The following is a 26,016-nucleotide window of genomic DNA, read 5'->3' as shown; positions in this document are numbered from 1 at the left end:
ATTTCTTATTTATAGTGAAACAGATTTGTTGCAAAAGTGATATCTATGCTATGTTACTTGTAACAAATCTAGCTCTTTCATGATCTTAATTATACAACTATAACTCTATTTAAATTTGTGATATAGAGAAACCATGCAAAGGACAACATCAAAAGGTGGTGCTGTTGCTCTTCATGTGTTTTATAATGTGTTTTAATATAATGTGTTAATAATGTGTTTTAAAATGAAAAGTTGTGTGTGCTCATGTAGAAACTTTAAATATGTCCCTGGTTGTGAGTGGCAACTAGTAATGGGTGCACTGACGTCAAATAAAATAATGTAAACTGGATCAAAAATGAAGAATTTCTGGGCCTTAAGAATAGCGCACATTTACACATAAGATTATTTATATTGCTCGCTTTTATGCGGGTGCTGAAATTAACCTTAATCACAGTTTTGAATAACTTAATTCATCTGACATTGGATGTGACCGGTCAGTCCTAAAACACGTAGTCACCGCTCAACCTCTTTTTTGGGATTGAGTTAATTTGGCTAGTTCATTGTGTGATGGCCTGAATGGTTAGAAAAACATTCGCATAGAGAAGTCATAAAAAGAATAGAACATGGCCTCCAATTTAACATTCAGTAAACTGGTGGTAACGTGTTTATGTGGATGTTTGACAGCAAAATCCAACGTGTAGGACTGCGGAACCAAATGGTCCCAACTAGGCCGCATTTATTGTTTTCTCAACCGAACTATGTCCATACTCCCGCCCAGTATTTCGTTCATTAGATGAAGGACAATTTCTTTCCGCCAATTGCGTGTTCGATTGCTGCCGTCTAGTGGAAATGCAGACCAATGATAAGCAAGCGGATGGGATTGGAGGTGCACACTTTCAACGATTTCGCTGACAAGAATGTTAGTTCCTGCTCTTTGCTGGCCGTTTCCTGTAATCGTACAGTGTTGTGAGACGGAGAAAGCCATGTGTGTCGATGCAAAGGTAAATTTAGCACCCCGAAATTATAACTGAGAAAGTCGGGGCAGTGGATGGTACCGTTATTAGGGGTATTTTTTGCTAAAAAACAGACGTAGTCCAACCCAAATAGCATTGCGGCCTTACCCGTGTCTGATCGTAGACAGGCTATGGTTATTGTGGCACGTTGCTTTGGTTTGGTCCGGTTTGTTGATGAGATTGAAAGAGTGGATGGTATGCGGTAAATGATGGAGATGCTAACTATTGACTGATATATAATATATTACAGTGTTTACAATTCTTTTTAAATACATTTTCATTTCAGAACAGCATTATCCAATGCCAATAGCCATTCAATGCTAACGTTATCTCTAGCGGTTTTGCCAAGATGAGAGAAACACGGTCCGAAATGTCTGATGTGATCCGGCTACACAGTTGGTTTTCACACACTTGCCGTTTCACTAATAATTATCATACGAACATTGCTCGTTAAATAGTATTTTGATCATAATGAAGGCATGTTTGATTCAAAGAAAACAAGATAACACTACTGTTAACTAGCTAGCCAACAAACAAGCTATTACGTTCATAGTTAACTACCACACAGCAGGGCAATTCGGATTAAATCACCCGAGTACCAAGTGTACAGTAGTGTCATGCCACACTGTAGGAGTTCTAGGAAGTAATTGCAATAGTGGTTTACTTGCTTAGTTAAAACCTTGTTCTTTTCTGCTGTAGGAAAGGGACATCAGCGAATGATCTTGCAGATGGGCAGCCATCCCATCATCTCACACACACACAGCTGAGAAGTAGGCGCTGAAAACAAGGAAGAGGAAAGGGGTGAGGAAGAGGTGGAGGAAGAGTGGGACTCTTCTTCCCTGAGCCTCTGTCTTTCACTTCATTTTTCTCACCATCTGTACCATCACCCCAAATTGAGATTAGGGAATAAATAGACAAAGCCCAAGGCAATTGTCTGCACAGGACTTTAGTAAGTGATCATTGTGTTTATTGGTATGTTTTGTTAAACTAAGTATGGAAGCATATATATATTATCTTTGATAAATTAAGCAGTCTGGCTCTTTTGCTTTTCCAAAATATTTTTTCGTTTACATTCTGGGACAATTTACAGATCCCCTGTCTTTCTGACTGAGAGCGCGGCTGTTTTGTTCTCTATTTTCTGTGGATTTGGCAAGATGGCAGACCCCATTATGGACCTCTTTGATGACACACCGTTATTTAACCTGGATGCCCTGGCCGATGATGCCTTCACCCAGGGCTCCTCCGACCCAGTGGAGGAAGCTCTAAAGCTGGCTTTGGGGCAGGTAGACCCCTCCCCTGACCCCTCACCAGACCTCTCCAGCTCAGCTCTCAGCATACCAGTGGCAGCTCCAATCCTCCCAGACCCCGTCCCTGTTCAGCAGCCAGCTCCAGTCCCGGTCGCCCTCCCTCAGACTGTTTCCATAGCTACAACAGTACCTCAGACAACACTCTCTGTAGCAAGCCACGCCAGTGGGGCTGCCACAGTCCTGCTAGGCTCACCTCTGACTGTCAGTAGCTCTTCTGGCGCCACGCAGCCCATCGCCACGCAGCAGTTCACCACACAGCAACTCACACAGATTGCACAGCAGCTTACTCCCCAGCAGCTAGCGGCAATCACCCAGCAGGCCGGTGGGCAGGGAGGCGCCAAGATTGTCATCCTGAAAGGACCCGGTGGGCAAGCACAGGTGCTACAGACTGTTGCTGGGACGGGATCTCAAAGCGGGAAGGTCACCTTTGCCAGGGTACTGTCTGGGACCCAACTCAGGCCCGGTATGCAGATACTGTCTGGGGGAACAGTCCTGAACCAAGCGTCTACTGGCCAGGGACAGGTAAAGGTGGGAACTGGGGTACAAAGGCTAGTTCAGTCAACCAACGGGCCCCTGAAGCAGGTGCAGCTTATCTCCATGCCCCAGGCCAAGACCCCAACCACGGCCCAGTCCCAGACGGTCCAGATGCAGATACCACAGGCCCAGCTTGCTCAAGCGCAAGCTCAGGTACAGTTCCAAACCCAAGGGCAGGCCACGCAGATGCAGCAAATCCAGCTGCAGCCCGCGACGCAGACGCAGGTTAGCGGCGCCGCGACAGTCCGACCACAAGGGGTTACCCTCACCACCGTACCACAGCAGGTAAGGACACACGCACCAAACTTTGACCTCGGCGTCAGGCTTGTTGGATGCTACGTTGCCAGCAGTCCGGAACACAGTCGCCTTCAACGAGGGGCTCTGACGGTGGTGTCATTTCTAAGTCAGTCGGCGTCTTCGCTTTTCTGTCCTGTCAGGGTGAGGCTAAGAGGATCACGTTGGTGCTGCAGCAGCCCCAGGGTGGTACGTCCCAGGGGGGGGCTGTGACGGTCGGCGGGTCGGGTCAGCTGCAGCAGGGCCAGCAGCAGAGGCTGGTGTTGGGGAACCTCCCGGGGAAGCTGGTCCTCCAGGGGGGTCAGCTGGCTGCTCTCACCCAGGCTAGGGCCGGTCAGACCGGTGCCCAGCCTAAAGTGCTTACCATTCAGCTGCAGGTGCAACAGCAGCCCAACCAACAGGGAGGGCCGAAGGTGAGTGAGAGTGGCTTGAATTTGTCGTTCGGATATTCTCAGGGTTAACTCGTCTGAAATGCAGAACTTCCCAAATGCATCTTAAGGCTATGTTTATTATAAGAACTTGGGTTGGAACTTTGTTATATCGCCCACTAACATTTTTACCAAAGTTGTACTGAAAAATGCTATTTATTGATGCATGCTTCAGACATCTTGACCCTAGCTAAGTGTGTAGTTGGATGGATCTTTCACCAATCTTTAAGTACTTGTGTTTGGAATGTGGCATTTTATTGTTGTTTGAGCTCTGTCTCCAGAACAAATGTATTAATGAAAAAGACACTTGATCCAGTAAGGATAATTCTCTTAATGCTGACAGTCTGCATTTACTCATGGCACAGTCATTATTACAATTATTGGTACTATTTCAAATCCATTAGTCTGGACTGAAGAGCCAAGGCAACCAAAATGTCATAAGACCATTGGTTCTCAGTGTACTTCATTACGTCTTCAACATGTGCACGTTTTGTCAAATCAGCTATTCACTTCCTGAAAGTGTTGACTTATGATTTTACGACACAGAGCGTAGCGTCTAGGGAAGTGGAGATCACGTCTCCGGCCTTTGTTGATACAATATGTTGTTAAAACGGTGGTGCACCTAGATCTTGTCTGAAACGGGACAATGCTCTATGAAGCCTGATCTGTAACCTGACCTGTCTTGGCCCTACAGTTTCAGCTTGTCTCTGGAGGGCAATGTAGCAGCCCACAGGTGGTTCAGATCTCCCAGGGTCAAGGTGGACAGAGATTAGCTGTGCCCCTCAAACTGCTTCTGCAACCGCAGGTAAAAACAGACCCACAGCTCCTGTCCCGACGTATGTTTTTCTGAATTGCTGATCTCGCTGGTCAGTTGGCATTTTCTTTCCTTTTAAAGTGAGTCTCGACTCCTCCCTCCTTCTCCAGACAAGCTCCGCCTCCACAGCAGGCGGAGCGGTTTCCGTGGTGAAAGTCATCAACACCTCTGCCAGCAGCTCCTCCCCTTCCACCACCACCACTACGGCGTTGTCAGGGATTCGCATAGCCAAGGCCCAGGAGCCCGTACGCCGCGTGGAGACCCTCTGCAAGCAGGAGAAGGCCAACCGCATTGTGGCCGAGGCCATTGCCCGTGCCAAAGCCCGGGGGGAGAGGAACATTCCACGGGTCCTCAACCAGGACGAGCTGCCCGCCGGCCAGAAGGCCGTGGACCAAGGGACCCCTGCCGCAACCGCTGGCACGCCGGGAGCTAAAAAGAAGGGAGGAGGGGGGAGTAAGAAGAAAAGCCCATCAGCACCAGGGGTCGGGGGGAAGGGCGGGGCTACTATTGAAAAGAAGGGCAAGGCCAAGGCGGTCAGTGGGGTTGCTGGAGGGACACCTGGAGGCGCTGCTGGAACCGGTGGCAGCAAGAGCAAAAGCAAGGCTAAGATCAAGTACGTTTTATATTGGTGGCGGTTGTGTCCTTGACAAATGAAGTGTTGTTTGTTTTTCTTTTTCCGTCTCTAATGGGTTATTTTTGTCACTCTCTTCTGCCTGTCACCTCCAGTACCATTACTCTAGTGGGGGGTAAGAAAAGAAAGAGGAATGCCTCCTCAGACCACTCTGATGGGGAGCTGAGCCCCGCGTCTCCCTCTAAGGCCCTGGAGGAGGACATGCTAGCGGTGAGACCTCCTGCTGACAAACACACACCCACACTCACTCAAACATACCCTCATACGTAACTTTACCTGGTGTTGATGGAAAAGAGAATCCTGTTTCTGAAGTATAGGTTGATCTCAGAATTGTCTGCCAGGCCAAGTTAACATACTCATGTAGAAAACCTGTAACCCTCACACTTTTAGGGAATGTGGGTACTTTTATATAATGTGTTAAACTGCAGGTTTTCTTCATTCCAGTCCTCTTGTCTAGGGGGTCTGAGGAAAAGTGCATTATTTTTCCAAATAAAATAATGTTGCTGACACAAATGAGCCATGTGAAACATTGATTAAAATGTTTAAATTTATCACATGCATTTAGCATATGGAAGGCATATTGGGCTGCTGGTAGCCTAGCTGTAAGAGCTAGTGAATGAAAGGTTGCTAGATCGATCCCTGAGCCTTCTAGGTGAAACATCTGTAGAGCTGTCATCTAACAATATTTTACCAATATTTTGAAAGACTAACATATCTGCCCCACTTTGGCTTTCTTTCTGCTCGCTTTATTGATCCACTTTTGAGGAAACTGTTTGAGGCACTGCTTTGCATTTATATTGCGAGTACTTTATTACTACTGTGGGATATATTAGATTGGCGTAAGCTCAAAAGGACACATTTTCATGCCTATGGTGGAAATTGGTGCTCTGCACCAAACTACATTAACCTTGAATCATCCATGAAAAGTTGCATAGTTAACAGCTGTTATAAGGGACTATATCATTGTCATTACTGTTTACTGTTCTAATTGACAAACCGGTTTATAATAACAATATGACTGGGGGAGTGTGGTGTTTGGCCACACAGCTGAGGACCGTATCCAGGCATTCTATGTTCCACGTAACCGCCCTTAGCTGTGGTATATTGACCATATACCCCACACCCTCGTGCTTTTATTGCATAGGCATAATGCATGTTTCTATCACTACTTCACAAACACTGTGTGGAAATATGCTTGGTTTGCATTAACATTGTATCTCCCCTGGCCACCAGAAGAGGCGCTCCAACCGTCAGGTGAAGAGGAAGAAGTACACAGAGGATCTGGACATCAAAATCACTGACGACGAGGACGAGCCGGACGAGGACGTGGACGTAACCACGACGTCAACGATTGCGTCCGTTACCGGAGGAGCAGCAGGGCAGCTGATGGGAGAGCAGCTTAAACAGGAGCTGGCCTTAGATGGGGATGGCCTTCCCAGCATGCAGTTCTTTGTGGTGAGTGTGTGCCGTTTGATCGGTGATTGTCGTGCGTGCATTAGACTGCTCTGTAACACCGACGTATTTCTAACAGGAGAACCCCAATGAGGAAGACGCAGCGATTGTGGACAAGGTTCTGTCCATGAGGGTAACTAAGAAGGAGGTGAGGGCTTACATGCATCTATCCCTTTGGATGAATGCTACTATTTCTGACTGGTTTATATTGTGTTGTACATCAAATGCATCATGGTTGTCCCCCTTATATTTTAAAGGTGTCTCCGGGACATTACATCAATGCTGAGGAATTCTTTGTTAAATATAAGAACTAGTAAGTTGGTGGGTTTTTTCCTGACGTTTACTGCACTTGGTTTGTCAGTCACTAACCATTTATGAAATGGTCTAAAATGTAGATGTGAGGTCCATGAAAGTGCAATAGTGTCTTAACATTCATACCTCACCCTCTACCTCCTCACACCCCTGACCCTCTACCTCCTCTCACCCCTGACCCTCTACCTCCTCTCACCCCTGACCCTCTTCCTCCTCTCACCCCTGACCCTCTTCCTCCTCTCACCCCTGACCCTGTTCTGTCTCGTCTCTCAGCTCCTACATGCACTGTGAGTGGGCCACTCTAGAGCAGCTGGAGAGAGACAAGAGAATCCATCAGAAGCTGAAGAGATTCAAGACCAAACACGCCCAGATGAGACACCTCTTACAGGAGGTATTGGAAAGATGTGCCTTCTGTCACAGTGGAGTGTTGTTTGCCCTCCAAGTTGATATTCTTTTACTGACATGTAAATAGGTATGTGTAAAGATATGTCACCACAGCAGGGCTTCCAAAACAGTTTTTGCCCGTAACCCCATTTAATAAAAGAGGTAATAGTGGCTTCTTTCTCTTCTGTGGAAGAGATTTACCACAGAGATCGTAGCACAGAGATTTTTTTTTTGTCTTATCATTTGTGTCCTCATCCTCAGGAGGAGGAGCCCTTCAACCCTGATTATGTGGAGGTGGACCGGATCCTGGAAGAATCCATCAGTGTGGACAAGGACAATGGAGAGGTAAAAGAAGTCAGTACCATATCTCCGAGCACTGCCACCCACCAAAAAACTCCTTGATTGAATTCTGAACACTTAAGGCTGCATTTACACAGGCAGACCAAATGTAAAATATTCTTCCCACGAGTTGGTCTTTTAATTGACGGGATCGGTTCTGAAAATCTCTGCGTTATGCTGCCTGTGTAAACACAGTCTAGATGGCAAATGTAAGATCTGATGGTGATTGAGTTGGGCAACCTGCCTCTGTAATGTGTCGTCCTCAGCCTGTGGTGTATTACCTGGTGAAGTGGTGCTCTCTGCCCTATGAAGACGCCACATGGGAGCTAAAGGAGGACGTGGATGAAGGCAAAGTGGAGGAGTTCCGAAAGATCCAGAACCGGCAGCCTCGACTTAAGAGAACAGTGAGTGTCGTGTGTATGTGGGGGGGGGGGGGGGGGGGCAGAGGTGGAATGGGCGAGCTATGCCCACCTTACTCACTGCCCTTCACTGAATTTATTTATTTTTTAATAGTAAAAGCTGAAGATATTGATGTGATTGCCTGTGCACACCACTTTTCCTTATGGGTTTGAAATATTGATGAGAATATTCACACACAAAGGTTGCCTCAATCAAATATTGTTACGTTTACATTTTTGACATTTCGCAGGCGCTCGTATCCAAAGCACCTTTGAAAGTGAAGTGGTTTTGGGTTAATTAAGCCTGTTTCCCTCACAGTGATGACATTTAATTTGCTTAGCTGGGAGGGGACAACTAAATTGAGGCGACAGACTTAATGAATGGCATTTCAGGAGAATGTAGAATACATGTTATCTAGTTTAATGGCTGGGCTTAATATCAATATAGAGTTGTGCTGATAAAATAACTGGTCTTTAGTTTGTTAGATTGATACAATATTCATTATCTACAAACCTAGCCATGAGCACATGTTGGAGTGTTAAGATGTATAAATGATGACATCTTGACAGTGGTTGATCAGTTCACATTTTTATTTCAGCCCCAGCCAAGCACAACTGATTGTCCTTTCCAAGAATTGTTCAGGGCCTCATTGAGTTGAATTGATTGTTCTCCACAACAAACGTGTGCAGTTGGGGAACTTGAGGACCGGTGTTGGGAACCAATGCCTTAAGACATGTTAGAAAATTGGCAGGCTATAAATACCATTGTTTTCAGGCGTTTTTCATGTTTTATTAAATATCTTTTACTCAACTCTCACGTAATACAGATCTATTAACTAAATAAAGTTTTCTCGGAAATGTCAATGATTCCTCCTGCCGTTTCTGTCCTCCCGCCAGCCCCGCCCCCCGGCGGCAGCTTGGAAGAAGCTGGAGGAATCCAGAGAGTACAAGAGTGGGAACGTCCTCCGAGAGTACCAGCTAGAGGGAGTGAACTGGCTGCTCTTCAACTGGTACAACAGGTACAGACAAAGCACACGTCCCTGACCGGACTGAAATATCCATGGCCTGTTTGGAAACTGCCTTTAACAAAATTGTAGTGTTGGCACACAGTGTCATGTTCAGAATACTGACACGTACCCATCCTGTTCTTTAAGGCAAGTAATCTGGTGTGTGGAATGCATTTGTGAAGCAGAGGTCCAATACATTTTTTTGTCATGTAACAAAAGCGAAAGAGTCTGTTACCAACAGTTAGTCTTCCTTTGAGGTGTCTCCCAGGCCGACACTACGACATTAGTTCTATCCAGCATCAGTCAGTAAAGGATACCGCCTTTGAGATCAATGACGCCTGAGGTTGAATCCTCTGTGGCTGACTGTTGTATCTGTCGAGTGAATCTCAATGAGGAGAAGGGTAGATATATGACATCATATTGACTCGATGCTGAACGCAAAGTAACGTGTGTAGTAGCTCCAGTGCCCCGCTTAATTGCGGATGAGCTGTGTGGAATAAGCCAGAATTGCTTGCCGTGGATCTGTTACGATTTTGCGTTGACTTGGCCATGTATACAATTGGATATGACAAAGAAAGCTAAAGCATACAGAAATGCACATTTAGGCACAACATTTTGGTGATGGAACTGTGATAATGTCAGCCCGTAACTGTATGGCTAGACATCAGAGGCATATCCATCCATCCACTATTATTGAAGAACCATTTAAATGACAGAATTGGTTTGTTTTATTAATTTCTTAAAGTTACTCTTTTTTTTTTTTTTGAAGCAATTTGTTTCTTTTTTCGTGTGCCTGGGAAAACTCCTCCTACTTGGAGGTTGTAGTGCATTTGAGATCCTGACAAGTGTCTGCATTAAATGTGTAATTCAGTTGTTCTGTTTTTATATATATGGTTTATTGAAAACAAGTGTCATAAATGTAACCATGATTTATGGTCACCAGAATTGTACAAATTGCTCAAGACTGACAATGAGTGTAAAATCTCCAGTTATCCACTACAATAACTGCTCACTGGTATCCTGGGTTATAGAAAGAACCATTTACAGTACTGTGGCTTCAATTCCCCTACAGGCAGAACTGCATTCTGGCTGATGAGATGGGTCTAGGAAAGACCATCCAGTCCATCTCCCTGTTGTCTGAGGTGTTTAATGCTGGGATCCAAGGCCCCTTCCTGGTCATCGCTCCCCTCTCTACCATCACCAACTGGGAGAGGGAGTTTGTTACCTGGACCAACATGAATGCCATCGTCTACCACGGCAGCCTGGCCAGTAGGCAGATGATCCAGCAGTATGAGATGTACTGCAAGGATGACAAGGTGTGTGCACGTGCGCGCATTTTCCTGTGTAGCCTCAGTACAGAAGAATATTTAACAAGGGGTACATTATTACTGTTGCTCAGCAGAATCTGTGCAAAGCCATCCATGAAATCGTGATATGACTGTAGGAGCATCAACATCCAGCTTCTCCAAGAACAGTTTTGTTTCATCTTCTTTCGTTAGGACCACTTGATCCCTGGGGCATATAAGTTTGATGCCCTCATCACCACGTTTGAGATGATTCTGTCCGACTGCCCTGAGCTGAGGGAAATCTCCTGGCGTTGTGTCATCATCGATGAGGCTCACCGCCTCAAGAACCGTAACTGCAAGCTGCTGGACAGCCTGAAGATGCTGGACCTGGTGAGTTATCAGAAGATGAGCCTGAAGGACAGTGTGATTGAATGTGTAACTTGTCAATGTTTTTAAAGTATAGACACTAACTCCTAAAGCTCTTTTGCTCCTCCCTTCCTATTTACAACCTTTTCATTTATTATCCTCTGTTCCCGTCTTCTTTACTGTCTGGCCTCCACCCTCCCTTATCTTCATCCTGGTCCTTCCTCCACCCTCTCTTCCTGTCATCGCTGGTTTCAGGAGCATAAGGTACTTCTGACAGGCACCCCCCTCCAGAACACAGTGGAGGAGCTTTTCAGTCTCCTGCACTTCCTGGAGCCAGCCCAGTTCTCCTCAGAGTCTGAGTTTCTGCGTGACTTCGGAAACCTCAAAACCGAGGAGCAGGTCCAGAAGCTCCAGGCCATTCTGAAGCCGATGATGCTGCGCCGTCTCAAAGAGGACGTGGAGAAGAACTTGGCCCCAAAACAGGAGACCATCATTGAGGTACGTTTTTAATTCCTGATTGCGCAATAAGGCAATCTTGTCTATGGGCATATTGTTTGTATCGAATTGTTTAAATTAAATCCTAATACAACCTATTGATACAGGTGGAGCTGACAGATGTGCAGAAGAAATACTACCGGGCCATCCTAGAGAGGAACTTCAGTTTCCTCAGCATGGGAGCCACAAGCAACAGCAATGTCCCAAATCTGCTGAACACCATGATGGAACTGCGCAAGTGTTGCAACCACCCCTACCTCATCACAGGTACAGGAGCTCACCTATTGACTTGTAACTTTAGTATGTGCTAAGTTTGTCAATTTGAGAAATACTACTTCCCTGGAGTTTTTTGTATTGATAAAGGAATGCCTCTAATTGGCCATAAACATGCTCCAAGTGGTGAAACAAATACATTGTTCATAATAACATTTTTGTATGCCTAAAGGCCATTAGGTTTTATCAGATTTAAAAAAAAATTGTGATCTCCACCTCTTTCATGACTATTAAACTCATCACCTTACTTTCAATATATAATTACAATATGTAAAAATGTTTGGCATCTGAGTATTGTATGACTAGATTTAAAGGGGTTGGTGCAGATAGAATGTTCTGGTCATCCTTTTTATAAAAAAATTTCTCAGTGTGAACACATACTTTAATCTTATCCGACATCCCACGTAACCATCAAAAGTAACTGTATTTGGAAAAAAAGCATCCTAAGATCTCCAGATACTTTTTCACTAAAAGCCCAATGTTCTTTTGTTTGCTATCACTGTTCATACCTTTCCTAGGATAGGAGGGTTATTCCTCTTAACAACGGTCATGCAGTATGCTAACCGTGTGACTTCTGTAACCGCAAAGCCCAGGATTTGGACATATTTCTGGGGTGTATTCTATCGCGATAGTTCCGACGGGAGCAGTGGTGTTTTTATATGTACAAAAAATTGGTGGGGCACAAACCATTTCAAAATAGAGGATACATACTGGGGTTGCACGATATTGGAAATAACTGACATTGCAATATTTTGTTTTTCTGCGATTTATATATTGCGATATGAAAAAAGGATGTTTTCAGAAAGCGCTTTGGCTATCAACCTGACAGTCTGTATCCTTCATTCTTCCCCAGCCCCATCCTCTACAATTAAACTTTATGAAACTTATGAAAAATGTTATATTTCAGAACAGGTTGCTAGGTAATAATATGTAACAGTAATAGTATAGCAGTAGCAACAGTAGTAAAACAGAATGCGCAATTGGGCATAACTTACTAACTGCAAGATGCAGTCTGTGGCCAAAGCACTGCAATCTGGTCCACTTGTTCAGGTGCAGCCGTCACCATGTTCGAATTGTCTGTTGTTAGACTAGACAACTCTCATCTAGGCCCCAATCAGCTAAAGCTTCTCTCATCCCGACGTGATGTTCTCACTTGTATGATCCTCTGGGAAAAATGCAGTTTGCAAACCGGTGGAAGTCCTCATTAATAAAGTGTACGGTCAGACTTATGTAGGGCTCCGTTGTCCGGCTGGACCACAAGTCTGTTGTTGCAGTATAATATTCCACTTGTTACAGCTCTTTTTCAACTTGTACCTTGCATTTCCCGTACAATTCTGGGATGGCAACTTGAGAAAAATAGTTGCGTGATTGCATTACATACCACTTGTCAAGCGACCGGATAATGTTTTTAAAACCCTCTTTGGTAACCATTTTATTTAAACTGGCCTTTTTTGCCTGTTCCTCGCTCATTTCGTCGTGCGCAAGCAGAGCCTGCATGTAAACCATGTGCAGCAACGAACTGTGTTTAATATAATAATAATTAACGGTGTATTCAGTAAACCATAAATCAAAGTAAATTACGTTATATCAGACGGATATAATGCTAGTTTTCCACTTGAAAAAAAAAATTGTAGACTGCTATATTTTTACCTTACTAAATCGCACGTTCTGCAATGTGATTATTTCAGATGCGTACATTGCAATGTCGAGGCTGTAACGATATATTCTTCAGCCCTAATACATACCAGTATAGCTACAAAACTCCCTCTTGCTACTGATGTTTATTTAACACATCAACAAACAGTGTGGCTTGCACATAACACTTAACTGCAGAGTGGCTTGCTTCTACCAGGTATTGTAGTGCACATACTGGAGAGAGAGAGACCTTGTGTAATTGCTCTCCTTCTCTCTCACACGCATGTAAAATTACCACTGTCACATTTACAAACCTAAATTAGGAATGCAACCAAGCTCAGAACCAATGTGCCTACAGGGCCATACGCGAACAGCAATGAGCTCAACACCACTGAAGGCCACAACGAAGCGGAAAGAATGGATATGTATCCCTGAAAAGTTGTCTCTCATGACAACCTTAATAGATAAGCATGGACACACTGACACTCATCACCATCTATCAATTGATCCAGCACAGAAATATGACCAATGCACAGACCAGCACCACAAAGGCAGGATGATAAAATATGCTTTCACTCACCAAGGCTGAGGGCTGACTTGAAGAGAGCGGTGGTATGGCGGTTCTTCCTCTGGGCAAACGTTTCAATGACTTTGAGAATGAAGTCATGTAGCTGCTGAATCAGCTGGCTTTCAATGGACAACATGGCCAATGCGTTGAGTTGCGGCTTTCCCATGGTATTGCGAGTAAAGGTTTTTACCTTCTTTAAGGTGGAAAAGTTCCTCTCTGACTTGGATGTCGTCATAGGTGTTATGATAATCTTCAGCAGAGTGACGGTCTCAGCAAAAGCCTCCTAGGTTGTTCTCATGGATGGATGGATCTTAACAGAGACAGGGCCGTCTTACCCGTTTGATGCTCAGTGTGGCGGTACAGAGTGGTCAGCTCAGACTACTAGAGGCCATAGTTTCACCGCACAGTCAAGCTCAGATGTTGGGAATGACAGGGCATATTGTGGGAAGAGCGAGCTGTCAACCAGCTTTGCAGCGATCAGGTGGTCACTGTGTGAAAACCTCTGCTCCACCTGGGAGATGACTGTGTCGCATGCCTCCATCACCGGCGCTGTGTTGGTTACTTGTCGGCCTGGCTCGTCTGTTCCATCGTGAACGGTGGCAGCCCATTCATCAGTTTGCTTCCGCATATTCTGGACATTCTCCTTGAAATGGGTGAGCGCACTGCTAATCCCAGATGTACCGTTGCTCCGTTTTTGTAGAGTGATATATAGAACACAAACTTCTGGCATAAGGAAGAAAAAAAACTCCAGCAGCTGCAGAAAGGCTTGGTCCCAGAGTTTTTTTTGACAGGCCGTATGCCTGTTATGGTGACCTCATCCCATCCTGGTTGTGTGCGTATGTCCTCCATACACAGTAGCAGCGCAGCGCGGTTTTCTCAAAGTGCATTGACAGTTTTAGTTTCATCATAGTTTCAAGTTCCATCGTACAGCGGGTGGCCTTGAAATGCGTCTCTGTGTTGCCTCAGCAAGTGCCACAACACGTTTTGGAGCGCCAGAGAAAAAGGTGGCAAAAGCAGTTATTCTGCAAAAAACACCTTCAGGATGCTCATCCTTGCTGAACAAAGTTGCTGCAAGGTCAGGTGAGCATAGCAGTGAACAAACTGGGTATGTCTCTTTCATTAGCGTCTGTACCCCTCGTACGTTTCCACTCATTACAGCCGCACCATCATAATTCTGAGCGATCAGCTTTTCGCCCAGCTTCAGTGTTTCAAGCACACACTTGATGCTATTAGAGAGGCCGAGTCCAGTTTTATCTTTGACTTCCACAAACTCCAAAAACTTCCCTGTCACTGTATTGTCAGGCAACATGTATCGCAACACAACCACCATTTATGATTTACAGGAGACATCAGTTGTCTCATCTGCCTGTAATGGCAACAAATGTCTCGTCCACTTGCTTGGCTATCTCCTCCCTGTACACTTCAAAACGAATGGTTAGACTGTATGTACAGTGCTAGATGTCCCTTTGAAGATGAGCTGAGTGTCATAGTTCCTCTGAAGCCCTCACATAGTCTCAAATACATCAACTCGTCATGCCCCTGCAGTGCGGTTTCACATTTTCCACACAGTTTAATGCATGTTATGATCCACTTTTCTAAATATTACCTGCTATCCAGTAGATATCTCCCCCTCGTCACTCTTAAAGCCAACACTTGCTTTGGTTGTCAGTCATTTCAGTTTGTTGCTTCCAATAACTGGAAACCACTACAAAAGACCCGTTTGAGCCTTTCATCACAGCGTACTGTCTGTCTTATTACAAAACAAGCTATTATGTGTACACGTCGAATCTGCCAAGCCTGTTTGCGTATTTTGCTGTGTTTAGTGTCATCTTGATTTTCTGTCTCTCCCTGTTTATTAAATAAAACATTTGTACCCCAGGAGCAGAGGAGAAGATCGTGGCTGAGCTGAGGGAGGTATATGACCCAATGGCCCCAGACTTCCACCTGCAGGCCCTGGTCAGATCTGCAGGCAAGCTGGTCCTGCTGGACAAACTGCTGCCTCGCCTTAAGGCCGGGGGACACAAGGTGCTCATCTTCTCCCAGATGGTGCGCTGCCTAGATATCCTGGAGGACTACCTCATCAACAAGAGGTATGACGTTCTAGTGGGGTTGTGCTAACTAAAATAAATCTTAGTTATTTTGGCGAAATTATTGGTTGACCTTTTAAACTTAGCATTTTTATTTGACACCTATGTTTAAATAAAATCAGCCATATGTGCTGAGCTTGACTGCTGCTTTCAAACCTGACTAAATAATGAATTATCCCAATTGAGCCTGATCAATATTGAATTTTTGGTTCCAGTACTGTTAATGGTTTTAGGGAGGCTAAAGACCAGGAAGTCCAATAGATCTGCTGAACAGAAACTTCAGTATGATTCAATGTTTAACATGATTTAACATTAAAAATATTTTATTTGTGATTTCATAGGTGATACATCAACTACATCTATGAATGCAAAATTTGTGTCTTCAGATCATATTCTGGCCCCTTCATTTTCTCCACATTTTGTTGTTAGAGTATACATTAATAGTGTATTCTCTCATGATCAATCTACATACAATACCACATAATAACAGAGCAAAAACACATTTGTGCCATATTATTGAAAATTGACAAACTGAAATATTATGTACATAAGTGTTTAAACACAAAAGAAAATTCAGTGTTTCTCTGCAGAGATGGGAGAACCATTGCTGCCTGAATTACTGAACTCATGAGGAAAAAAATAATATCTGGTCTGAGACCAAAATCTAATTATTAAGCCTGAATGCCAAGTGCTACATCTGGAGATAACTAGCTTATCACCTGGCTAATACCATCACTACAGTGAAGTATGGTGGTGGGAGAATCATGCTATGGGGATGCTTTTCAGTAACAGGGACTAGGAGACTGAGGATTGAGGGAACAATAAATGGATCAAAATTCAGAGAGGTTCTTGAAGAAGAAAGAAATGATCCGGAACACACAGGACTTGTGACTGGGACAACATTCATCTTTCTGTATGATAACGATCCAAAGCACACAGCCAAGACAACGCCAGAGTGGCCTGTGAATCTCCTTGAGTGGCCCAGCCAAAGCCCGGACTTCAACACAGTCGAACATCTGGCGGGAGATATGAAGATTCCAGTTCACCCAAGCTCCCCAATCTAATGTGAAAGAGCTTGAGAGGATCTACAAGGAAGAATGGAAGAAACTTCTCAAATCCAGGTGTCTGGTAAAGGCAGACCGAAGAAGACTCATAGCTGTTATAGCTGCCAAAGAGCTCCTTAAAAGTACTAAAGGATCTGAATTCTTATGTACATGAGATTTCCATTTGTTCTTTTCAATAAATCGTCAAATTCCTTTATAAAAAAAAAAAGCTTTTGCCATGGGATTAATAATCTGAAATACTTCTACCATAGCACCAGCTGTTAAAGTGAATTTACCAAATTAGGACTGAATGAATAAAGCTTTGTCTCAAAATGAATTTTATGGCTATGCTTGTCATCAGTGACTGGAATAATTTTTTGAATAAAAAGAAAGAAATGCAATGAAGCGAAAAGCGGAAAGTTTTGCTGGAGGGGAAACTTGAGGTGTATTCCAGGAAGATGCATTAGTGATTTAGCTTAGACTGGAATGTATTTGGTAACTGGACAGACTAGATGTGAAGAGTTCCATAGATCTTTTTTTTTTATATATTTCCTGCCCAGATACCTGTACGAGCGTATTGATGGCAGAGTTAGAGGGAACCTGCGTCAGGCAGCTATTGACCGCTTCAGCAAACCAGACTCGGACCGTTTTGTCTTCCTGCTGTGCACCCGAGCTGGAGGTCTGGGCATCAACCTGACTGCTGCTGACACCTGTGTCATCTTTGACTCTGACTGGAACCCTCAGAATGACCTGCAGGTGATGTCTGATCTGTAACATTTGACCCCAACTTTCCTATTTTTTTGTATTTATTTTTTAGTCCAGTTCCTTATTAATTGTCCGGTCTACTTCACCACGGCGTACAGATGACGTGATGTTCTCTCCTGCCTTCTCTCCCCAGGCTCAGGCCCGGTGTCACCGTATCGGCCAGTCTAAGGCGGTGAAGGTGTACCGTCTGATCACCAGGAACTCCTATGAGAGGGAGATGTTAGACAAGGCCAGTCTCAAACTGGGTCTGGACCGAGCTGTACTGCAGAGCATGAGCGGCAACAAGGAGAGCAGCGTCAACGGAGTAAGACGGACCAAACGGTCTCATCTTTAAGCCTTGTGGATTGTTCAACTGCTTCCTGTTAATGTGTTTACTGTTCTGCCCGTATCACAGCAAATACAGCAGTTCTCCAAAAAGGAGATTGAGGACCTTCTGAGAAAAGGGGCGTATGCTGCCATTATGGACGAGGAGGACGAGGGCTCGAAGTTCTGTGAAGAAGATATTGACCAGATCCTGCAGAGAAGAGCCACTACAATCACAATCGAGAGCGAAGGCAAGGGCTCCACCTTCTCCAAGGCCAGCTTTGTCGCCACTGAGAACAGGACTGACATTGCCCTGGATGACCCGGAGTTCTGGCAGAAGTGGGCCAAGAGGGCAGACATAGACTTTGATTCTATGAATAGGAAGGTGAGGACGACATCTCTGACACTTCTCGTGTGTGTGCACGTGCACGCACACGCGCCTTGTTTTACTGTGTTTTGTGAGAAGCTTATTTCCTGATGTTTTTTCACGCTACCATAGAACACATTGGTGATTGACACGCCCAGGGTGAGGAAGCAGACCCGTCAGTTCGCCACGTTGAGGGGAGAGGGCGGGGAGATCTCTGACCCCGACAGCGATGACGAGTACCCGCCCGCCAATTCCCGACAGGCCCGGTCCTCAAGACGCTCCGAGCGCCACACTGGAAATGGCTATGGACGCACCGACTGCTTCCGCGTAGAGAAACACCTGCTCGTTTATGGGTAGGCGGACCTGACCAGGGCCTGGGGGGTGGTTTTGACCGCTGTAGTTAGCGCCACGTTATTGTGTTGAACCCTCCTAACTCTCTCGCCTGCTGTGTCCAGGTGGGGGCGCTGGAGGGACATCCTGTCTCATGCACGCTGTAAGCGGCGCCTAGGCGAGCGTGATGTGGAGACCATCTGCAGGGTCATCCTGGTCTTCTGCCTGCTGCATTACCGTGGTGACGAGAATATCAAGAGCTTCATCTGGGAGCTCATCACCCCCCCAGAGAATGGCCGGGAACCACACACTCTTCTCAACCACTCTGGTGCGTATGTCCGACATAGAACCACACACACTCTTCTCAACCACTCTGGTGCGTATGTCCGACATAGAACCACACACACTCTTCTCAACCACTCTGGTGCGTATGTCCGACATAGAACCACACACACTCTTCTCAACCACTTTGGTGCGTATGTCCGATATAGGACCACACACTCTTCTCAACCACTCCGGTGCGTATGTCCGATATAGGACCACACACTCTTCTCAACCACTCCGGTGCGTATGTCCGACATAGAACCACACACACTCTTCTCAACCACTTTGGTGCGTATGTCCGACATAGAACCACACACACTCTTCTCAACCACTCCGGTGCGTATGTCCGACATAGAACCACACACACTCTTCTCAACCACTCCGGTGCGTATGTCCGACATAGAACCACACACACTCTTCTCAACCACTTTGGTGCGTATGTCCGATATAGGACCACACACTCTTCTCAACCACTCCGGTGCGTATGTCCGATATAGGACCACACACTCTTCTCAACCACTCCGGTGCGTATGTCCGATATAGGACCACACACTCTTCTCAACCACTCTGGTGCGTATGTCCGATATAGGACCACACACTCTTCAACCACAAACCGTTGCTTTACTTCTTTTGTTTACCATAAAGTTGAAGACTTACATTTTGTCATTTTGTAAGTTAAGAATGACTGAGTTTGTGGAAGTGGATGTATGAGGTACTTCTGCTTTCCATCAGCTGCAGCTGAAGGTTGACTAATGCCGTGACAACAGGCAGGAGAGCTTTAGTTTCCTGAAGCGACTCGCTGGTTCAGATCCTTTTACTTAGAAACGTTCACACTTCGTAAATACAGATCATTGGTACACAACACAACTTCTCCAAACTTCGTCAAACGGTACATCATGTTGGGCTTTTAGATTTAGCTAAAGATGGCTCCAAGACTTGCGCATGTCTCCAGTACTAGAACGCATCCTCACACACGTGTTTCTCTGTCCAGGTCTGTCCATCCCCGTTCCCCGGGGCAGAAAGGGCAAGAGGGTGAAGGCCCAGAGCTCCTTTGATGTTCAGAAGGTGGAGTGGATCCGCAAGTACAACCCCGACTCCCTGCTTCTGGACGACAGCTACCGCAAACACCTCAAGCACCAGTGCAATAAGTCAGTGTGTTTTTCACCCCCACCCATCAGTGTACTGTTTGTGCTCAGTGTCAGAGTTTGACTCTGTCCTTGTCCCCAGGGTGCTGTTGAGAGTGCGTATGCTATACTACTTGAGACAGGAGGTGATCGGAGAGCATGCAGATTCAGTGTTGAGAGGCGCTGATGCTAGGTATTAACATAAGAAACATTCATTCGCAACACACACACATTGCTGTACACACAGGTACTGAGTGTGTATGTCTGTGTGAGCAGGGATGTTGACATCTGGATGCCCGAGATGGAGCAGCAGGAGGTGCCGTCTGGCTGGTGGGACGCAGAGGCCGACCGCTCACTCCTGGTTGGAGTCTTCAAGCATGGTGTGTGTGTTTGTTAGAGTGAGAAGCATCTGGGAGTGTGTCTTGCGTTCCTTCGGCGGCGTTCAGTGGGAGTGCTGGTTGTAACTGCGTTCTTCCTCCAGGGTATGAGATGTACACCACCATGCGTGCTGACCCCTGTCTCTGTTTCCTGGAGCGAGCCGGCCGTCCTGATGACCAGGCCATAGATGCGGAGCAGCACTCCGCCGATGCCGAGCTGGGAGACGGGTGAGCTAGGCCGGCTGGTGTCACGAGCCCAACAGTGGGATGGTTGGACAGGCAGGCAGAGGGCAACGGGTCTGGGAAACTGACCCAATCCGCTTTAGAGTCTTAGTTTGTGGTATTGGGAAATATCTATAAAAAGCTGTGGGTTTCAAGGACCCTCGTAGAAACGTAATCTGGAGTCGTTTGAAGGGTTGGGGTTAGTGCATTCTTTAACTCCAACATTACTCAACTATAGGCAGCTAGTCTCTCCATTGTTAACTTCTGCCCCTTCTCTTGACCTTCAGGGGAGATGATGACAAGTATTCTGAAGACCCGGAGTTCAAGCCCGCGTCGAGGCACACCAAGGATCTTTACGAGGAAGTGAGGATCAATACTTACTCCGAGTGAGTTGGGATAATGTTGGATAACGTTGGTCCTGAAGGTTACCCCTCCTTCCCCAGGCCGACTCCATGAACATGGATGAAGAGATCTGCGTGGAGGACAAGGCGGGTTCCGTCAAACCCAAGGGGCCGTCCGCCGGCCAGTCCGGAGCCTGCGAGTGGCCGACCAGCTCGTCGCTGACTGCTCGGCTCCGCCGCCTGATCACCGCGTACCAGCGCAGCTACAGGAGGGAACAGCTGAAGGTGGAGGCTGCGGAGAAAGGTGACCGCCGGCGCAGGAGGTGTGAGCAGGCCAGTAAGCTGAAGGAGATTGCGCGCCAGGAACGCCAACAGAGGTACCAACCGCTACCCCCACCCGTTAACCCTGCAAGCATATGTGTCCTGAATCAGAGGTACAGTTTTTGATGCCGTGTGTTCAATGTTTGTGCTGTGACCTCCCACGGTTGCCTGGTTTAAGATGGGGAGGGGGGGGCTGGCTGTGTGTGTGTGCTATGGCTTTAAGCTCCGTCTGTGTGTCTGCCAGGTGGACCCGTAGAGAGGAGTGTGACTTCTACCGTGTGGTCTCCACGTTCGGCGTGGAGCGGATAAAGAAAGAGGCCGACGCCCCGGACGGAGAGGAACCTGACCTGGAATGGACCCGCTTCCGGACCTTCGCTCGTCTGGACAAGAAGACTGATGAGAGCCTGAGCCGATACTTCCGCTGCTTTATGGCCATGTGTCGGAGGGTGTGTCACCTTCGTCCTGCCTGTGGAGAAGGTTAGATCTGCCTCAATCTTCTTAATATAACGTTTTCAAATACGTGTGTAATCGCCTATAGCGTTGAAGTAAATTATGCTGTGAGCCCTGACTCTTCTCCCGGTCTTTCCTCAGACCCGTCAGAGCTAGGACAGTCTCTGGCCCCAATCACTGAGGAGCGGGCCTCCCGGACCTTGTACCGCATCAGTTTGCTCCGCCGTCTCCGTGAACGGGTCCTGCCCCACCCCTCCCTGGAGGAGCGCCTGCTTCTGGCCCCGCCCAGCTCGGAGCTACCCGCCTGGTGGAGCACTCCGGCCCACGACCGGGAACTCATGCTGGGCGCCGCCCTCCACGGTGTCAGCCGCACCGAGCTCTCGGTCTTCTCCGACCCGCGGTTCTCCTTCAGCCAGGCCCGCAACGACTACCTGGAGAACCAGCAGAACCAGCCAGCCCCAGCAACTCCACTCCTCCCACCGCAAGCGGAGGAGGGCTGTGTCGTCAAAGAGGAGGAGGACAAGGAGCCCGGCATCCTCGGAGACCCCACGGCTCTCGGCCACGCCGACGCCCAGACCACACCACTCTCTCGCCCTGATGTGAAGGCCCGAGTCCGGTCCGGCTTGGGTTGGAAGAAGAACAGGGTGAGGGACCCGAGAGGTGAAGGGAGGAAAGGAGGAAGTGGAGGAGGAGGGATGTCTGACTCCGATTCGGACTCCGATTCGGGCTCGTCGTCTTCCTCTCAGCGATCGGGCAGCTCTGACGACAGTGGGGACAGCGACGCAGAGAGGGACCGAGGTGAGTGGCCGATAACGGGGTCTGATCCAGGGGAAGTAGTGAGGGTTTCGTTTAGACGAGGGTTAAACGCACACGTCTTTATTTGTTGTGATTGTAGCTGCTCTGAAAATGGAGGAAGACGGCGAGAACAGCTTGCTCTCGATGACTCCATCTCAGGATGGTGTGCCACCAGAGTCCCTCACTGACCCCTTCAGGGTGGACTGGCCCAAGGTATGCTGGGGACTGGCCCAATTAATTACAGCTTTGATTTGTTGTTGTGTCGGTGTTCGCAGCATGGGTTCTGCATTGGACAGCACCTGTAATCTGTTGACAGTTGTTTGCCTCGCCAAGTGGCGTCCTAAAAATATTAAAGTCAACTGTTTTATGCTACCGACAACCCCTCCATTGTAATGTAAAGGTTTACCGGCTACACGTTTCCCTTCTCCCCCTGGGTTCCCAGGCTATATCTCCACTGGGAATCCATGAAGGATATTGGACCTGAAGATCAGTTGATCGGTTTACTGTATAACCAAGGTGTTGGGTTGTTGGACTGATGGTTTGGTTGCTCCTTCAGGACCGTGTGTTGATAAACCGGTTGGACAGCCTCTGTACACTGGTGCTGTCTGGGCAGTGGCCAACCGGGCGGCGATACACCTCGGACGCCCAGCTCCACCCCTACTCTGAGGACGTAGGGGCGGGGGACGAGCTCAGCTTCACACGACTCATGCGGAAAGGCAACAGTACGCCCAGCGGGGAGGCGGCAGACGGCGCGGAATCGGAGTTCACCGTCAAACTCCTGAAGGTGAGAACAAATATGGAACCGAGGTGTTGGAATACATTGTGCTCCTGAGGACCCACTGGGTGTGCAGGTTTTTGTTCTAGCCCAGTGTGAATACCCTTATTTGGCTTATGAAGGTGAGAATCTGGATGAAGCGGGGGTGACTAAAGTACAGGTGGAATGACACAATTCCTATTTCACCACAAACCCTTTGTTTTATTGTCTCTCAGGAGGAGGGGCTGAAGCTGACCTTCTCGAAGCATGCCTTGATGTCCAATGGTTCGGGGGGAGAGGGCAGCGGGCGGAGGAAGCGTAGGGACCAAGACGTATGCATATTTCCAGTACTATTACACAGCCTCAGTCCGATGCCAAGCCTGTGCTGATAATACAGATGTGCACAGATACCAGTCTGACAACACTAGAGGATAGGCGCTCTACAGATTGGCAGACAAAATCACAGAAACAGATTAGCGTCTACACATTCAGCTTCTCACTCCCACTTTGTCTCTCCCCACGTAGTTGTCAGATCCAGACGGAGGAGTCTCCGTGATCAATGCGATGACGGGCGCCGTGCTTAGTGGGGAGCGCGCCCCTCGCCGCAGGGACTTGCCCAACTGGCTGAAGGAGAATCCTGACTATGAGGTGGAGGGAGACATGCTGGAGGTACATTTAGCTGGAGGACGGATCTAAAACGAGGCTCTGGTGCAGCACTGCGGGTGGAATGGGGTCATTTGAGATTTCCACTGCAGCTGTAGTGACTGCGTCCCTTATCCCCATAGCTCCTTGTGAACCGAAGCAAGAGGAAGAGGAGGAGGAAGAGGACAGAGAAGGCGGCAGCTCTATCGGGTAGCGAGAAGGTCAAGATCATTGATATGAGGACTGGAAAGAAGGTGAGGAAAGGCATAAGAGCTCAAGGGGTTGCTCTCAGTAATAAATATTGGTTTCTGGATGTTGATTGCTCAATATTTGGTTTCTTTTTCCTGATTGTCAGGTTGGGGAAGCCTATGGACCAACGCTCCCTGGTCTGAGGGTGTTTCTGGAAGAGAATCCTGATTATGCAGTAGCACCGGAATGGGCCGAGACTGTCCGAAGCTCTGTAAGAATTTCACAGATGTTTAAATTTTGCTTTCACTCTGTAGTTCTTGCTGGTCCTCGAGTGTTGTTTCCTTCACTATTTTGCTAGTGGTACATCGGATGTCAAATCTCCCTTGCCCTTCGTTATGCAAATACATTAAGAAAATGTTTAGGCATGTTATGAAATGATTCAAAACCCTGTGAACCAACTTACATCGGAAGGTAAATCTGTAAAATGTCAATTGTTTTGATGATATAAACTGTCCCGTGTCGTCTTATGTACTGTTCATTTATACCATTCAACAACATTCAAACATGGATCTATGACAGTGAAAACATGTATACGTTTAGCGCAGAAACATTAGCACATTAGTTACATCCAGAATAAGATTCTGGATGTAATATGAGCTGGTTTGGAGTGTTTTCAAACATTTGCTAAAATGTATAGGCACATTTTCATAATGCGTTGTGGTCATGTATACATGCAGAGAAGATTCACAGTCAAGGGAATTGTATTAGCTGTGACCAATGTTGTAATTTCCTCAAAAGGTTATAATTAAGATCAACTGGATCCCAGCTTCATTAAAAGTACCTTAGCTAAAAGTAATATTTAACGGGAAAAACAAATGGATCATATCTTTGAAAATATGTATTTTAAAAATAACCGAGCGCTTCAAAAATGTGTTTGAAAGATTTCTCAAAACTGATCCTGTTTCAATCTACTCCTTCCAGGGTGTTCTACCAGATAGCCTCCTTCACCGGCTCCTCTCCACACACTCTGTAATCCCCAAGAGAGGTCACCACCACCACCACCGCCACCACCACCAACTAGTTCCCCAGCCCACCCCGCTGGAGGACCCACTCCTGGGTGGAGGTGAAGAGACCCTGGTCTCAGACGGCGCCTACATGATGGAGGATGAAGACTTGGAGGATTCCTCTTTTCTGACTCAAGCTTTTGACGTTAAGATGGAGGGTGGCGACAGCTTGTCACAAGGCGGTTATGAGAGTTCTGAACGGGAAGCTCTTTTGGATGATGTTATGGTGCAGAAGGACTCGGACTCTTCCTCCAGCTCAGAGGATTGACCAAGCCGTCTTGTCTGATATATATTGTCCCCAACAAATCATGTTATTTTTTCATTTCATGTTAATCATAATGTCTTTTCTTTTTTTTTTTTTATCATGATCTATTTGAAATTAAGGACGAATTAGTTTTCTTTTTACTTATTTGTTCAATGTCAATTTTTGGAACGGAGCAGGTTTGCACCCAACTCTTTCCATTCATGATATTCTCCCTCCCTCCATACCCATCGCCATAGCACCCGCAACCCCAACAAATGACTGTTTTCAACCCACCGCTTTCCTCCCTCAACAACCCACCCCATAACCAGCCACAGCTTCAAAGGGGGAGCTAAGCTGTAGTAGATGCCGTTTGATCCAAGAACCTCCAAGCTGGTCCTCCAGTGTAACTTGACTATAGGACACACTTGTACTGAGCAGTCTAGAACTTTGCTCCCACGATGCCTGAGTCTGATGTCATAGGCCATTTCTGAGCCCTGTTGAGTCAGTGAAATAGAAGGGGTCCAATGTGTGGATGTAAAACTTATTTTTTCTTTTTCTGCAAGGTATGGTAACTGGGGGAGGGAGGACGGGGGTACAGGTATAGTAGTTACTGATCCATTACTAGGAAAATGGGTGTATTGTACAATGTAGAGCTGGTCAGTTGTGTGCTATGGTGCAAAGATGACCATAATGAGTTATTATCCTTGTTTTATGACTTGACTGTATCTGTGATATGAATAACAGCGATCTACAGCGAAG

At 46.7% G+C, this 26,016-nt stretch overlaps 1 protein-coding gene across 8 annotated transcripts; it reads left to right on the top strand.

The window, feature by feature from the left end:
- Positions 1 to 876: 876 nt before the first annotated feature.
- chd8 (chromodomain helicase DNA binding protein 8) lies at positions 877 to 26,016 on the top strand. 8 transcript variants are annotated; one of them, XM_034291465.1, is made up of 39 exons: positions 877 to 980; positions 1,692 to 1,793; positions 2,147 to 3,118; positions 3,271 to 3,540; positions 4,250 to 4,360; positions 4,480 to 4,982; positions 5,096 to 5,210; positions 6,234 to 6,455; positions 6,532 to 6,600; positions 6,710 to 6,765; positions 7,038 to 7,155; positions 7,410 to 7,502; positions 7,754 to 7,891; positions 8,783 to 8,904; positions 9,965 to 10,208; positions 10,392 to 10,568; positions 10,800 to 11,042; positions 11,147 to 11,306; positions 15,395 to 15,605; positions 17,206 to 17,401; positions 17,544 to 17,714; positions 17,805 to 18,098; positions 18,213 to 18,433; positions 18,536 to 18,738; positions 19,726 to 19,882; positions 19,962 to 20,051; positions 20,135 to 20,238; positions 20,340 to 20,463; positions 20,745 to 20,820; positions 20,901 to 21,232; positions 21,364 to 21,596; positions 21,711 to 22,367; positions 22,465 to 22,577; positions 22,921 to 23,148; positions 23,355 to 23,450; positions 23,644 to 23,787; positions 23,904 to 24,014; positions 24,116 to 24,220; positions 24,931 to 26,016. In XM_034291465.1, exons 3-39 carry the CDS (start codon positions 2,147 to 2,149, stop codon positions 25,279 to 25,281), a joined length of 7,830 nt encoding a protein of 2,609 aa, XP_034147356.1. In that variant the 5' UTR covers positions 877 to 980; positions 1,692 to 1,793; the 3' UTR covers positions 25,282 to 26,016. The 8 variants fall into 8 exon arrangements, with proteins under 8 accessions (XP_034147356.1, XP_034147355.1, XP_034147354.1 ...); XM_034291464.1 differs by having other exon boundaries at positions 2,083 to 3,118; XM_034291463.1 differs by having other exon boundaries at positions 1,692 to 1,941.

Source organism: Esox lucius, chromosome 3 (assembly GCF_011004845.1).
Source record: "Esox lucius isolate fEsoLuc1 chromosome 3, fEsoLuc1.pri, whole genome shotgun sequence".
Classification (NCBI taxonomy): domain Eukaryota; kingdom Metazoa; phylum Chordata; class Actinopteri; order Esociformes; family Esocidae; genus Esox; species Esox lucius.
This window is presented reverse-complemented; position numbering and strand designations above follow the sequence as displayed.

Coding starts and splice junctions, on each gene's coding strand:
- chd8 (XM_034291465.1), top strand. CDS start 2,147: ATGGCAGACCCCATTATGGACCTCTTTGATGACACACCGTTATTTAAC. Junction 6,601..6,709: donor TGAGGGTAACTAAGAAGGAG/GTGAGGGCTTAC, acceptor TATATTTTAAAG/GTGTCTCCGGGACATTACAT. Junction 7,503..7,753: donor ACAATGGAGAGGTAAAAGAA/GTCAGTACCATA, acceptor TGTCGTCCTCAG/CCTGTGGTGTATTACCTGGT.